The sequence below is a fragment of the Phialemonium atrogriseum genome (assembly GCF_030411735.1).
Source record: "Phialemonium atrogriseum strain 8032-3 unplaced genomic scaffold QBC33scaffold_10, whole genome shotgun sequence".
NCBI lineage: Eukaryota > Fungi > Ascomycota > Sordariomycetes > Cephalothecales > Cephalothecaceae > Phialemonium > Phialemonium atrogriseum.
In genome coordinates, this window is record NW_026848147.1 from 186351 (window position 1) to 201802 (window position 15452).

Sequence of the window (15452 nt, forward strand, 5' to 3'; positions counted from 1 at the left end):
TTTCTCTAGTTCGGCAATTTCCAGCACTTGGGATCCTGCTATTGTTTTGTCTTGGTTTCAACCAACCACCTCCCGATAGCCAGACGAACTGAGCAGCAGCAGCATGATTGCCAGGAACCTAACGCATGTGCTGTGCTTACAAGCCAGATACTCTCTCAACAGAGCTTGAGGGACTGCAAACCTCTGTCGACGACCTGTCAAGGGCTTTGCTAACTCAACATGCGAAATCAAGGCCGACATCTGGCAGGCAGGACCTACCTAGACTACGCAACCCCCTCCTGACCGACGACATGCTCGAAGCTGCCGGCCGCGCCGGCGCTCACAACACTTGCGAAATTGCAGCGAGAACAATGGACTACGCGCGATGCCCAACAATCATCGGCTCAGCGGGTGGACCCGGCATGCGCAAGCTGGCCACTGCTGTGTCGCTGTACCCTCGACGAGATACTCTGCCTGCGCGTTCTGTTCTGCAGGCCCGCGTCGAGACTGACCTGTGAAGAGGACCTTGAGTACCGTGCGGGACTTTCCTAGGGACTGACGACTAATCTCCCGCCCCGAAGCTGCGACTGCGCCGCGACCGCTTCGGTTCGCCCCCGCGTGATCAGCTGCCCTCGAGAGGCACTGGTACGCTGGGCGAGGTTGTGGATATGCGCTACGATGTTTGAAGAAGTATGCCCACATTGGAGTCCCTGCAAGACAGACATATGTCTTGAGCGTGGGGCATCTATGGGTGTGGCATTTTTGCTGGGTTAACTGTGGATGTGGAAACTTCACCATGGTGTTATTACGACTTTCGCATCAGACAAACCGGATATTGGCAAGCGGCATATCACGATCAAGTCGACAATTACAAAAGCAAGAAAGATTTACAAAAGCAAGTGAGTTATTTCAACCCTATCTGTCTCTCCATTAGGAGACCTGCTGACGAATAACTCCCCGACCAGTTCTCGTGAAATGCCGCCTTGATGTTTGCTGCGCAACTCCTGGGTATCATGGGAAAAGCACGCCCGTTTTACCCCTGGAACTCCCGAGCAAACGAGCAAACAAACCAATTAATTGCGAAAGGGAGAAGAGAAACTCCCGCCAAGAAAACCAAAGTGAAGTAACGCCGTCCACGACCCAGCCATCCACACCTATTTGGATGCCCACGCATTTCAATCCCTGGTTGAAGACCTTCCTTGAGAAGAAGAAAAAACCAGACAGTTATCTGCCTATTCCATGTCCGTGTCCTCTTCGTCGTTCGCGGCGGCTGCTCCCTCGCGCTGGTCCTCCTCGTCGTCCCCCGACAGGCTCTTCCTCACATGCGGGGGCAGGGCGGCCCGGATCTCGTCGCCGCGCTGGAGCACCGCCGCGATCTCGTCATGGAACTCCCGAGTGCAGATAGCGACAAGGTCTTCGCTGCGGACATACTCCTTTAAACATCGGCGCATGTCCGCGACCTCGTCCGCGTAGTGCCCCTCGAGGGGGTGCTGGCCATGCGGAGGCGTCCCGAGCGGGCTCGCGGCCCAGGAGCCGTCGCGGGCCGGGAGGGACGCCGACAGGCCCCGGACGTCCCGCTCGTACGCCAGGTCCCTCCACATGTCGGCCTCGGCGCGCGCGCGCGCGACCTCGCCGCGCAGGCGCAGGATCTCGTCGCCGAGCGACACCGCCGTGGCCATCTTGCGGATCCGCGCCCGCTTCGCCGACTGGTTGTTGCGGCGCCGCTCGTTGTCCTTGCGCTCCGCCGCCACGCGCGTGTTGTGCGCCCGCGCGCTCGCCAGCTCCGCCGCCGTCATCGTGTCCAGGAGCGGGATCAGCGGCTGCGTCGCCGTGAACGGCCGCGCCGGCGTCTGGCGCTCCTTGCGCCGCGCCCGCATCATCACCGCCGACTTGGCCGGCGTCCCCTGCGCCGCCGCCGCCTGCGCCCTCTCCCTCCCCTTCCCCTTACTACTGCTCCCCGCGCTCTTCGCTTTCCCCTTGCCCTTTCTCGTGGATGGTCCGGCATCTTCTTCGGCCTCCTCGCTCCCGGCCCCAGACAGCATGGGCGACGACGGCGCCGCTCCCCCGACAGCAGCCGCGGAGGAGGGGCCCGGGGAGAAATATGGCACCGTGCTCGGCCCGGCAACAGCGGAGGGGTCGGGGACGAAATACGACCCCGTGCTCGGTCCGGCTGCCGTGTTTGGGAGCACGTGCCCGCCCGGCAGGCCCCGGCTCGACGGGTTCTGCATCGCGTAGCCCGCGTACTGGGCGGGGGTCCCCATCGGCATTCCGAAATTGCGAGGATCCATCCCCATCGGCATATGGGCCGGCATGGGGCTGCCGCTTTGTCGATGCTGGTCGCCGGCCGGGGGGAAGGGGGAGCCGTGGTTGTGGTATGGATTCATGGTGGCTGCGTGCTTGCTGGAAATGAGATGTTAGTTTACTGTTGTGCAAAAACGAAGAGAGAAAATCAATAAAAAATATAAAACATGGCCCCTCGTGGCTAGGTGCTTGACAAGGTTGAGGAGGTCGGGTTGTCGCTGTCCTGGGGCCTCCGCCACGGCCATGGGCTCGTCGGCTGGGGACATTTTGGCGGATAGCTTACCTTGCTAAATAGCCGAGTATCAAATAAGATCCCGTTACTCTATGGTATCCGTTTCCAACGTCTACAGGCGATTAGCATAACTCCAACCGTTGGAACGACTCCCCATGCGTCACCACTTACACTCCTGAAGGTATTGATGCCAAGTGACTTCTTAGTTGCGCTGCTGGAGCTGTGCTGAGCTCTGTATTGTTCTGGTCCTTTTGATACTGCTGAGAGTGTGGCTGTTTGAGGCTGAGCTTGTCCAAACTGTGCGAGTCTTGTAGAGAATGCTAGTGCTGTGTTGAGGAGAGGCACAGCTTTCCTTTGAAATGCCCTGGCATTTATATTTTTCAGAAGGCCCTTCTTGTAGCACAGCCCCTTGTTTTCAAGAGACGCTCTCAGTGATTTCAGACACAGTCAAGGTGTCAGTAAGGATGTAACTGTTGTATGAGCTAGTAGAATAGGGGGATTCAGAGCCAGCAAGAGGTCGGACGATGGTCGAATGTGGCCCAATGCAAACGATATCAAGCGGCAGTTCTCGAGTAAGTCCCCTCCTGTTGAATGATCGCTCCTTGTCCGAACCAACAGCTTTGTGAATATGTGCCCTTTCAGGAGGTGGGTATACGAGTCAGGGTAGCACGCTTGCTAGTCGGAAGCGAATGTATGGTTGATTCGCTGTGTGAGTAGTGACTCTGGCCTGGGAGGACTCCGCTAGGGCTCGACGTGTGGCTAACAGCCTAGAGACAGTAAATCAGTTCCTCCCCTTAGGCCAGCCTGGCCCTGACCATGCCAGTCATGCAGTGCCAGTCATGTAGTCGTGGTGAATGCTTACCTGCTCTTATTCTCTTACTGTCTCACTGGTCTGTGCAAGACTTGACACTTGCATTCCCTGGCTCCAGGCCAGTGTTCTCAAGCAAAATCAGGCCAGGGGAAGCGAACAATGTGTCGCCGTCACAAAGGAAGCCACGACGGTGAATAAAGCCTAAGGCAAATAAGGAACCTTTCCCTGTGGGGAATGCCTGGGCAAGCGATGTTCGCCGTGAAGATCTAAAGAAGGAGATCTTCCACAGAATAAGGCGGTGAGCGCGGCGAGTCGGCGGACGGCGGATGGCGGATGGCGATATTATCCCAAGAGGAGCCTGAGGGCAGCACTTTTCCTTCAGGAATGCAAGGGTAAATGCAGTTGAAAATATTCGCCGTGCAAAAAAAGGGGGAGAAGCTATCGGCGAGATTCACGTAGTAAAAAAATCCCCTTGAAGTTTGTAGCGAGAGAGGTTTGGTGAGAAAAAAGTTGCGTCGGGGAAGAGGTTGCGGCGAGAAAGAGGCTGGGCAAGACAGAAATTCGTGGGGAGACAGATCTGCCCTACTGGCAGGCAGGGCGCTAGGGAGATATGGGAAGCAATATTTTCTACGTGAGGATGAGGTGAAAGAGATGTCGCCAGGAGACTGAGATTTTGCTGACACATTGAAATTTGCCTGTCGAGGCCTGTGGATGCGTGGCGGAGACGAGGTTTGTCGTGAGGTCTGGGAAGATTTTCTAAACCCGATCCTGTCTCATTCTGCCAGTGAATCACTGCGCCGTCGCCAGCGCTTACCCCTTAAGGACTGGACTAATGTATTGGTATTGGAATGCAGCAAGACTCTGAAGTGGTCGAACTTAGGATTTGCTGGAAATATACTGCTAAGCTGGCCAAGACGTAAATACCCTCAGTGGCAGAGAAATAGGCACGGAAGATGAGGCAGCAATGGCACAAGTGGAGAGACAGACATCAACTTCTCTAATCAATGATGCAATCAAATATTGGAAGTCCAAAACATAGTGTCTGAAGACATGATTACCCAGCGACCTTAAGCATCTGGACACACTTCCTGAGCTAGACGTACTGGGGAATACCTCAGGGGGCTATTATCTGCATGTTGAGAAAAGACAGAGGCCTGGACTCTGCCCCAGAACGGAATCAACAGATCACTAGAGTAATCTCATTTTAGGTTAATCAGTCAATAGGCAGCAATAGTGTGGTGTTATTCTCATATATCAGAAGGTGGTGGTGATGATGGCGATACTTGACCGACTGCACCTCACAGTTCGGGAAATAAGGAAGGCCTCACATAAATACCCAGGCAGAGGCCATCCCTTTTACCAATTTTTAGTATGCATGTTGTTTTGAAACCCTAAAAGATAAGGCCATATTCTTACCGAGGATTAGCAGCTGGATTACGGCAGGAACCACTAGGCCCCTGACTTCATCGTTGCATGGTCCATGAAGGCATACCTGAGGCATCCGACGCTGGATATGACTCCTTCATCTCCTGGAAGCCTATCACTGCTCTACAAGCACCGTATTCTACAAAATTGAGAGATACCTAGCGTTGTGTTGGTGGTAAAGCTGAAGGTGAGGTTGCGGGTTTCAAGGGTCGAGGTTAGGAAAGGAACCAGATCCGATCCGAGTAGCTCAGATAAGATTAGATTAGATTAGATCGATCTGTCAACCGAATGGCTCCAGTGAGATAACCTGCATTAGCGAGCTCCACTTGACCTGACGACAGACACCCCGTCTACACATTCTTTCTTCTCATCGTTGTTCTATCAGTATTCCTTGTAGTTAAATTAAACGGCGTTGAAAGGCAAAATGTAGGCAATTTGGCAGGAAGGGCACCTCGGCGTGTTTGGGCATCTTGGAGGTGACAGCTTATACACACAATTATACCTATACATGTGCATCCAAAAAAGAGAATCTCCTGATAAATACAACTTCTAGTGCCTCTCAGGTTGACGGGCGCTCTATCTCCCCAAATGAGAGAACAGATGGTGCCTTATTTACTCATGGTAAGGTCGGAGTTGATGCGACGCGGAAAATCTAGCTGATAAGGAAGTGCAAGCCTCGTCTCATACGATAACACAACACATCCGTCCTTTAGTTGTTTCCACCAAGATTCTCCAACGTTGTTGCGACTAGGTCAGTGACGATTTCCTGCAGCTGACCATCTCTCATCCAGACCACAACATCTCTGCCAGGTCTTGCATGCTCGGATAAAACACTGAGTTTATGAGCAACAATAATGACAGTGTGGCCCATACCAGTGAACTCCTGGTCGATGACTCGGTGTATGGTCGATTCCGTAGCAGGATCAAGGGCAGAAGTGACCTCATCCAAGAGAACCACAGGCAGCGCTCCCGCATCCCGGAGCACGCCGGCTCTGACCATAGCCCGGCACAGCGCAAAGAGCTGGCACTGCCCTACCGAGAGCTCCCGAAAAGAGGAGACCTCCCCATAGAGTATCGGATTCCCGCCAACGGTCTCCGCGCCCGCCCATCCCTGCCCCGCGGCGCCCCCCCGGGCAAAGTGCGGCCAGAGCCCCGTTGCCACGAGGGCGCCAACGACGGCGTCGTCCGACGCCGAGGAATCCGGGTCCAGGTTGAAGCGCAGGGTCTCGTTCGGCAGGAGCAGGGCATCCTGGGCCACGGTCACGAAGCAGCGCCGGCGGAGCAGATCTCGGGGGACTCGGCCGAGATCGACGCCGTCGACCTCGATGGTGCCCGAATGCGGCTCCAGCATTCGCAGGAGGGCTAGGAGCAGCGAGGTCTTGCCGCTATTAGGGCGCGGTGAGCTCGCTATTGCGGTGCCGTGTGCAGAGGGGAACTCTTACCTGCCTGTGCGCCCGCAGAGAATGATCTTTTGGCCTGCATTGATGCGCAAGCTCACGTCTCGTAAGGCGGTAGAATTGGTGCTTGATGTCCCGATTGTTAGCCGACCAGTCTGTTATTATCATTATTGCGTTGAGGTCTTGGATCGGTGCAGTGCCTTACCGATATGACGCAGTGAAACTCTTGAATTCGATCTGTCCCCTTGAAGGCCAGCTGCTGGGAGGCTCAAGATCCTCGTCGGCACTGATCTCGGACTGAGTATTCTTCTCGAGAACCCTGAGGCGGGAAACGGCGCCGAGGGAAACCTCCAGCGTGGTCCATGACTCCACCAGCCGCAGCAGCGTCGTGTTCGCTACGAGCATGATGTTGAGAGCAAGTCCCACCTGGCCACCGCTGATATAGTCTCGCAGAGCGACGGCGATCGCGATGACGCCCGTCGCGATGGCCGCAGCTATGAGGTCTAGGACAATGTTGAGCCACCTCTGGAGAGAAAGCAGAAGGAACTCGGGGCGCTGGGAGTCCTCGAGGCGAGTAATGTTTTCTTCCACGACCTCTCTGCGCCAGCCAAACGAGCGCATCGTCTCGAGGCCATCGACCTGGTGGGACTCAGTGAGTAATTACCTATTAGGGATCGGCAAGGATGGTACTGACTGATTCCAAAAAGCTTGAGAAGACTGCGGCGCGGGACTCCAGCTCGAGGAACCGAAGCTGTCGGGACGTCCTGAGGTAGACCTTCTGGATGACGTAGACCAAGGCGATGCAGGCTGGAAGGGATAATGCGAGCCATTTCTGAGCCGTGAACAAAAGAATGGCCTGCATGAAGAGCTTGAAGATTTCTGGCACCAGTAGTTGATTAATTACCATTTGGTAACTGGGCCGTTGGAAGAGACTCCGCTACTCACGGGTTCCCATATTTGCCAATGCTGATGGCAGCTGCTTGTCGATAAGCTGCATGTCTTGACTAAATCTAATGAACGGAAATTGTCAATTTAGAGCCCCAACTCGCAATTCCCTACGCGGGGAGCCTGACCGATTCAAGATCGAGCCAATGTCGGTTGTGGAGAAGAAGGATAAGGGTGCGCTTCAAATGCGTCAGCCAACGTATTGAACTAGTTTTGAAGAGACTGTTTGCCAACCTGGCCACAATATTTAGGAGGTGTTGATGGAGCCGCATCCCAGATTGTGGTGCGAGTCGGATGACCGTTGACCTGGGAAGTAATAAGTCTCAGTAATAAACCCTGCACCCTGCTGGGCTACTTGGATATATATTAGTGACCAGCTACTTACCACATGATGCCATTCGTCGACGTCCATGATATAAGCGAGAGAAGTAGGAAGCCGCAAATGTACCAGAAGACGGCGTCATTGCCACTCGACTCGGTCCACAGCCGAAGCCAGTATTGCGGGATGGTTATGAAGAGAGAGTAAGAGGCAGTACATCCAAAAACGAGGAGAAGATTGATCCAGCCGACAAAGCGGAAATAGTATTCTGCATGGAAGCTTGAAGTTAGCTTGACCCATTCGCTTCTAAGGGGAGAATATTGACTACCTACCGTAGAGAGCAAGGTCTCCGGTCTTCCTGGAAAGATCAACTTCAGCTTCGTCCCTTCCTCGAACCTGAGCGTGGAGTTTATCCAGGCCCGGTGACAGTGTGGTGTCTTTTTTGCTGCCATGGTGACTGTCTGAGACGAATTTTGCGATTGTAGCAGCTTTTACTTTGATATCTTCCCAGCTGCCTTGGTCTCTGACCCCATGGTTGCCGAGGATGACGATATGGTCAGCAGTTGGAAAGTAGTTGGCTATGTCCGTGTAAGTTTTCGGCCTTATTCGAGCTGGAAGCGATCAAGTATAGAAAGGCACCTTACTCGAGTTGCTAACAAGCACGACGGTTGATTTCAGTTTCCGAAATAGCCCCGTGGGCCCGAACAAGTTGTCACATACTTTGGCCTCGGTTTCACCGTCCAGCGCGCTGAAGCTGTCATCGAGCAGGACTATGGTGCATCTTGAAAATAAGGCACGCGCGAGCGCCTGTTTGAGCTATTAGCTTGATCATCATCATCATCATCGCAAACGGAGTGCCATCCTTACCACCCGCTGCCTCTGTCCTCCAGACAGGTTGAGCCCCCTACTCCCAACCTGAGTCTCATCCCCGTCTGGAAGTGAATTCAAGTCATGTGCGAGACAACATGCATCGACAACCTCACGATACCATCGGGAATCAACTTGGTCAGTGGGGCCATGTATTACCTCTCTGATACTGCCATCGGGGAGCCAGGGGGTTTGAGCGCAATACGCTATCCGCTTGGTCGACAACTTGACATGGCCTCGGGTAGGGGTTATCTCACCAAGCATGGCACGTAGCAAGGTCGACTTGCCGCTCCCCACCGGGCCCGAGATGATGGCGAGCGATCCGGGAGCCAGCTCGAGGCTTACACCCTCCAATATTGGCTGCTCTCCGCCGACCATTAGGTCTTGGATCAGGATGACTGGGCCAGGCTTCGCCAACTGGCCCGACGCTGGGCCACCAGACAAACTGCTTGAGGTGGTGGCTCCTTGCAGGGACCCTCGATGGTCATGTAAATGTGGCCGTAGAAGGTAGCTCTGGATTCTGTCGAACCCGGAGAATGCCGCCACTGCGCGTGGCACAATGGTCATGACCATGTTTGCGGGATGCGTAACCATACCAAGGATGGCAATCGTGGTAAAGGCAGTCTCGGTTTCGAAGTTGCGACCACGCGCAGCGGCAATGACGGCAAAGAGGGCCAACGTGATGGCCGGGGAGAAGATGCCGAGCGCATTAGCTACAAGAGATGCCAGTGGTTAGTTGGTGTTTTTGGAGATTCAGGGCAGACTCGAGTTCAGAACGGACCACTCGCATTGTAGTATACCATCATCCATCTGACTTCCGATGCAGCCGAGAGCTCCTCTTTCCGAACCTCCTGTATCCGGGTGGCGAGATGATGCTGAAAGCCAAGCATCTTGACTGCTTTCATTGAGCCTAGCGTGGATGTCGTAGCTGCTACGCGACTTTGAGTTGCTCTGTTCCAAGCCTTTTGGCGGGACTGCAAGTGTTTGGCAACGTAGCGGCTCACGCGGGAGCACACTGCAGATAACGACGTGTCAGATTTAGGTAGACGGAGCGAATGAACGAGGATGCGGCGAGCTTACGAAAGATGAGGAGGAGTGGGAGGGGCCAAATCCAGCCCACCTCTCCAGCCAGCAGGGCCAGGCCAACCATGACTTCCAGGACTTGTGCCCATGTTTCGTGGAACATCTCTGCTATGCCGTCGAGGCCATCTGCGTCGGTGCTCATAAGAGCGACCGCTTCGCCATTATCGTAGGTTATGTTATACGAGTTCATCGTCTTATCGTGAATGAGTCCTACGAGGGCACTCCTCGTCACAAGCTTGAGTGTGTTCAGCCGATACCAATATATCGCTGTCGATACCTGAGGGTTTGTTAGCGCGCTCCTAGACCCAAACAGGGAGCCGAAACGGACCGCAAGCCCGATGTAGATGGCCACGGCTGACACAATGAGCCAATAACCATAGGTGCTCGACGTGCCGGTGGAAGCCGTCGTGACATATTTGATGGACCGTTTGATCAGGAGAGGTTGGGAGTATCGGAAGACAATCAGAAACAATCGAGGCATGACAGGAGCAATGAGGGGTTGTTTGATGCACTCTAATAACGCCCGAGGCAATGTTCGTTTTGTCTCGGGCTTGACTGATTGTTTGTGTGAGTTAGATGACTTGGGGGAACTACGAGGCCATTGGACTAACCTCGCTGGTCCCACGCCTGGAGCACCGTCGTTCTGATGATTTTCGGTTTTACATCTCGGCTGAGAGGAGGTAGATCTTGAATGACAAGGGTGTTTTTGTAGCCGTGGAGAAGGATAGGATTCATCCAGTTGAAGAAGACCCTGCCCAGGACGCCATTGAGCTCCTCGGGGGGCTGCGCCGGGTCGAGAACAGTAGATGTCGGCTGCGTGCCGAAACACTCGAATATCAAGAGCGTCAAATGCAGGAGAAACCGAGCCAGCACAGGATGTGAGGTTCCGGCGTGTATGGTGGCCTCGCAGGGGATGGTCAGAAGCACGACGTCGCAGAGTGTGGATGCGACGAGGTACAGCGTTGCCAGATCTGATGGTTTGAGAGTCCGCTTTTGCTCAAGCCACAAAAGCAGAGTCAGGGCTAACGCCGCAACCAAGGAAACTGCAAGCGAGGCAACGAGAGTCATTTCCAGTTGTAATACGGATGGGGATGCGGTCATAAGTGTCACCAAGTATGCCAATAGGGTGATGGACAACAACGTCCCAATAGCCTATGGTCTGTATTAGCATCCACTCGCCATACATTGGGTGGGTGGGACTTTGGAAGAAGGAGTACTGACCGCTTTAAGCAGCCCTCGCCAGCCCTCGACATTTTTGATGCTCGAGGTACGAAGCTCCCGGAGCCTGACCGGCAGATATAACAGGAATATGGCGGCACAAATTGCAGACACCACGTGGACGACATCATCTTCGGACTCACAAGCCGCAGCTCCCTGCAGTGGGTGCGTCAGCCCAATACAGTTCTTGGCATTGGCTGTTTGCATCGCGACGCCGTGATGTGTGATTTGAGGGAGGGGCCTCACCATGCGGCTTATAAATCCCACTCCTCCAGCGCCCAGCGCCTGTTCGACGGAAACCTTGGTTGGGGCTTGTAATGCAACCTGAAATTCTTTCGACGTCATTTCTTCACCTATAATACGACGACGGCTAGAGATGTTTTGTAGTGCAGTGTGCAGATGAAGGAAGTCGGGGGAAATATCGACTCGGTGGCTGGGATTACGATTATTATCCTCCAATAGTTGGGACTACCACTGCGACGGGACCGTTGGCGTGATATTTTATCAGTGAAATAAACCGAACCAAGTTTTGCATACTACCTAGGAAAAATAACACAAACACAAGTCCACAATCTATCCAAGCGATATTAATTCCTATTCCTCCTCAACCTCCAACACACACAAAAGAAAAAGAAGAAAAAAGAGAAAGCAACCAGCACACCGCCCAGCAATCGTTTCCCCCGGATGATGGCGATTCAGAGAGTCCACGAGACTGAGCTTCAAAGCCCGTCTCCCTCTAGACATATGGCAGAGGCACTCCCTCCAAGGCGGCGCCTCGACAAACGGCCGTCCGCCTGGGGTTGGTTAGTCAGCGGAAGACACAGAGTGCGATGGCGGTAGGGGGTTAGACTTGCATGCCATGATTGTCACCGGTGACAATGTGGAGATTGTTGTTGCCCAGGCGTTGACGCAAGAGGGTTGTCACGCGGCCCTGGATGTAGTCAAGGCACGCCAATCCGCCAGTAAGGAAGATGTCCTGCCGATCTATGTCAGCTCCGCCAAAGGAGAATGCTGGATGGTGGGAGTGCCAAGACTGAACCGTACCTTGGGGTTGTCCGCCGTCGTCTGGGCGGCGTCTTCGTACAGGCCCACTATGGTCTGGACGATTTTGTGGACCACGTCGTCGAAAATCTTCATCATCTCGTCCCTGTCCACCGGTTAATTGGGGATGGCCCGACTCTATGCAGCAATGGCAGCACGGAAGGGTGATGGAATTTTATTTTTGGTTGGGACTGGGCATGTTATGTGCATGGTGCGCCCAGGTTGGACTCACCGATGAATATCGACCTCACGGCCGCCCGGAATTGGATACTTTTCATCCCCATCCAACAAGGTGGATGGGTCAAAGCGATTCTTGACTGTCCTATGCCAGTGCTCCAAGGCTGCCTCCTTCGCCAGCAGAATGGGGTTCGTAAACTCCGAGGCTTGGAGCCCGGTTGCCTTGTCGATCTTCCGCGAAAGTAGCTCTTCGAAGGCGGTATCCAGGGACGGAGCTCCAAAGAGGCAAGACTTGGCTTTGACAATGTCCCCAATCCCCGTATGCCTAGCGTTTGGGGCGTGAAACTTAAAGGTGGCGGCGTCCTGGCTGGTGTGTCAGCATAAATTAGTCATTACAGGTGTGATTGAGAGACTCACGATGGTGATCCCTCCACAATCAGCGACGATGATTGAATGTCCGTTCTATGAGCCGTTTGAGTGAGTATTCCTCATGTTATTGGGGAGACGGCGGGAGGGGACGGTTCGAAATGGAGAAGATCAAGAGCGAAAGTCACGCACTCACCTTGAATAGGCCACTCAAGCTACCTGCGTGGTCAAAGAGGATGGCCCGCACAGCAGCTTCGTGCTCCGTACGGTACAACACCTCGGAGGCCTGGGCAGTAATGCCCGCTTCCTCTACCGCCTGCTTCAGCCGGCCTAGGGTTTCCTCCTTCCAGCAGGCGGGCCAGGTAATCACTGCGTGCAGATGCACATTATCACAGCTTGAAAGTATCTTTCCAACAGCCATGTCCCACATGCCTCTGAGAAAGATCGAAACGACAGTTGAGGTCGAGTGGGGTACCTTGCATCAACCGAGTGTGTTTTGCACAAGTGACAAGACATTCGGATCCGCGATACTCTCAAACCACTCCGCCCGCTCCATAAGCGACACTTTGAAATATTTCAGCTTAATTTCTCCGGGCGCCGCGGTGGCAAGGGGGCGGATGAATTCGAGATCACCTGAATTGGGGTCCAGGCGGAGGACGGTCGGGAACTTAGTGGATTCAATGTGAGTCTGGAGGTAAGGGCAGCCGTTTGAGGGCTGGCAGTCGCCAGCCCAGAGTGTCTGCAAGACATGGTTCAGCAAATATTGCGGTGGACTGGATAGAGTTCATTATGAGGACTCACGTGGCTCCAAAATCGATACCTATGTAGAAATCCCGCTTGGGGCACATGGAGGCCGAGGCCATGGTTGCTTCTTGAGAGTTATCAGATCGGACGCGGGTTTGAGAAGGGAAGGTCAGGGAAGAACAACAAATGGCAATGAATGCTTGTCTGAAGTGATGGTGAAGCACGGATGCGGTGGGGAGACCGCTTGTCGTGCCTTTCTCTGCTATTCCTCAACTGAGGGCCAAGGGGTATATTTAAACCATTTGAAGAGCCATCGTCGGAGCCATCATGCGAAGGAGACGCTAGGAAGTCGGAGTTTCTTCGCCTCTCTTCTGCATCCATGTTCTCCTTCACTTCTCCCTCACCTTTCGCGAGGCTGAACCCGGATAGCATGTTTTCAACCAAGGCATTGAGCTCAGGCGCCTCGCTATCAGTTCTCAGCTGCCCATCTTTATCCCGCATAATTATTCTTCTTGTAAGCCTCAAACTTCATCGCAGGCATACGACAGTGGCGGTGAGTCAGCCACCAGGCTCTTAGGCTGGTGGCAACTAGCTAAGAGCCGATTAGCACCGGACTGTTTCTCATTCTGCATGGACCAAAATGACATAACCTACATTCACCACACCCCATGGTTCTCGATGGTTGGTTGTTGGTTGTTGGTTGCTGCTTACAAAAGTCAGACCTGGAATGGCATGTGATAGAAGGGAGATACTACTCGGTACATATGTTGTACATGCTCTATGGCAGCCACTCGGACCCGAAACGCCTCGACAGGATCGTCAGGCATGAGCTCGCCGAGCTCATCCAGATCAGGGGAGCGTCCCCTGCAGTCGTGGACAGATATCTCGCCAAGGTTCTCGACAGCGCGATGACGGTAGATATGTGGATTGAGTGTTGCAAAGAGAACGCATCAGTCGTGATGCACGACCCTGAGACGCGCAAGCGTTCCGGTTTCGCCTACAGAGAGGACCCCACCATGATGCAAGATATGGCGGCATTTCGCAACTTGGATACCTGGACGTCGGCTGATGGTCGTCCAGTCGAGTTCATCGCTCGACCCGCCCTGCAGATCTGGGGAGATTCAGTCCAGTCGGTTTATGAAATGAACGCCCGGGGTCAAGATGGAGCTCTCAGGAGATATGAGCACTCCACCAGCCCGGAAGCGATCTTCGTTCAAGATTACCAGGTGCTCCACTATGTCAGACCAATGTTGCTTTCTGTGGACCAGTTCCCGGATCAAGACAAGGAAGAGGCCGAGGATGAGGTCAAGAAGGACGAACAAAGCACGGAATAACACGGTGCCGAGAAGTTCTGTCTACTTACCCATGGACATGGGCCACCTCATGTGGAGCCGGAGAACGAGAAAGAAAAGGGGGGGTTGTCCCAGGATGGAAATATCCCGCCATGGAGAGGCCTGTTTTCAGTCTAATTGTGTGGTCTTTAAATCTATGTTAGGTTCCGTGTTTCGCAGATGTAGTCCAGTAGTCAAAATATTTCCCCAATCCCGTCCCCATGCCTTTCGTGTCAAATACCTTGGAGTCGAAAGTGCTTTGTGTCGAAAATCAATTCCGTTGCATCGTGTTTGTCCCAAAAACTAGCCTCGAGATTGAAGCTGTGAGCTAAATGTGCTGCTGATTGTTGTTTCGAGGCCTGCTAGAGCCTCTAGAATGGCACTCCCCACCTTGCGCAGATGCGATCGGCTTCTGTCCGGGCTCCTGAATGAGTGGCTTGTAAAGAAGGCACGGGATGGCGTGCGGGGGAGCTTGGTCGAGCATCTGGAACATGTTCGTGTATCAGTTGACCAGACTCTACGCGTCTGTCCGCCCTACATACTCTCAGCTGTCGGAAACCCGAATGGGATCGCGAATCAGGGGGTTGGACACACGTCGTACATACATTCGCCCCTTTGACTGTTGTTTCCGAGGTCTTCCTTGCATACGAGGAACCGCTTGCCGGAGTTCATGGCGCTGACAAAGACGCTGTGAGGGTAAGGGTGCTCGAGGATCGAGTAATCGGGATGGAAAACCTCTCTCGAGCATGAATTACCTATTAGGATGAGTCTGTTTGTGACGGCGCAGCCGGGGGACTTGGCTAAGGTTCTCATGAGAAGCGTTGAGCCGCTGCGAGGGCAAGCGATCAAGAACCGAATCTGGGGTTCCTTGCTAGGCGACTGTGGCTTGTCTATTTCCGTCGCGGTGGATTTTTGGCGTACGCGACGGGACTAGAGTTGCAGTATGTATGTACAGTACCTATGCTGGTTACCTACACTGGAAAGGGGAGGCGGCTGGTTGCGATTTTTTGAAAAAGCTCCTATGCGGCTACAGAAGGAAATTCTATTCATCATAGCTAAAGAATACAACTGTACATACAAAGACCTTCCAGTTCGGTGCCTCTAAGGTTGGGATCGCCAAGAGAGGTATTCCGGGTGAAACTGCACGCCTACAAACCAGAGGGGGTTGCGCAGCTTAATGATTTCCACGATTGCCCTTGACGTGGGGAGCTGGCGC

At 53.8% G+C, this 15452-nt stretch overlaps 4 protein-coding genes across 4 annotated transcripts; 1 reads left to right on the plus strand and 3 right to left on the minus strand.

The window, feature by feature from the left end:
• Positions 1 to 5363: 5363 nt before the first annotated feature.
• Positions 5364 to 10784, minus strand: QBC33DRAFT_610568 (P-loop containing nucleoside triphosphate hydrolase protein; the record flags this gene model as incomplete). Its single annotated transcript, XM_060432418.1, has 17 exons — positions 5364 to 6133; positions 6191 to 6271; positions 6351 to 6784; positions 6840 to 7024; positions 7091 to 7155; positions 7219 to 7269; positions 7325 to 7396; positions 7476 to 7677; positions 7742 to 7987; positions 8054 to 8216; positions 8277 to 8989; positions 9058 to 9291; positions 9357 to 9636; positions 9688 to 9914; positions 9971 to 10511; positions 10581 to 10708; positions 10760 to 10784. 17 exons carry the CDS (start codon positions 10782 to 10784, stop codon positions 5458 to 5460), a joined length of 4323 nt encoding a protein of 1440 aa, XP_060284212.1. The 3' UTR covers positions 5364 to 5457.
• Positions 10785 to 11117: 333 nt separating this feature from the next.
• On the minus strand, positions 11118 to 13024 carry QBC33DRAFT_618884 (uncharacterized protein; the record flags this gene model as incomplete). Its single annotated transcript, XM_060432716.1, has 8 exons — positions 11118 to 11371; positions 11432 to 11553; positions 11622 to 11724; positions 11851 to 12158; positions 12213 to 12257; positions 12358 to 12530; positions 12693 to 12794; positions 12982 to 13024. 8 exons carry the CDS (start codon positions 13022 to 13024, stop codon positions 11314 to 11316), a joined length of 954 nt encoding a protein of 317 aa, XP_060284213.1. The 3' UTR covers positions 11118 to 11313.
• A 548-nt stretch (positions 13025 to 13572) lies between these two features.
• Positions 13573 to 14239, plus strand: QBC33DRAFT_569047 (uncharacterized protein; the record flags this gene model as incomplete). Its single annotated transcript, XM_060430525.1, has 1 exon — positions 13573 to 14239. A coding segment is annotated over one exon (667 nt), but the record flags the coding sequence as incomplete, so codon positions are not given.
• A 129-nt stretch (positions 14240 to 14368) lies between these two features.
• On the minus strand, positions 14369 to 15151 carry QBC33DRAFT_535949 (uncharacterized protein). The gene is made up of 2 exons (XM_060427660.1): positions 14831 to 15151; positions 14369 to 14770 (listed from the first exon to the last, which is right to left on the minus strand). Exons 1-2 carry the CDS (start codon positions 15047 to 15049, stop codon positions 14540 to 14542), a joined length of 450 nt encoding a protein of 149 aa, XP_060284215.1. The 5' UTR covers positions 15050 to 15151; the 3' UTR covers positions 14369 to 14539.
• Between the last annotated feature and the right edge of the window lie 301 nt (positions 15152 to 15452).

What these genes read in the sequence shown, in the direction of transcription:
- QBC33DRAFT_535949 (XM_060427660.1), bottom strand. Translation starts at nt 15,049, where the DNA reads ATGAGAACCTTAGCCAAGTCCCCCGGCTGCGCCGTCACAAACAGACTC. An exon ending in GGGGCGAATGTATGTACGAC is followed by an intron (nt 14,771 to 14,830) that starts GTGTGTCCAACC and finishes GAGAGTATGTAG; the next exon opens with GGCGGACAGACGCGTAGAGT.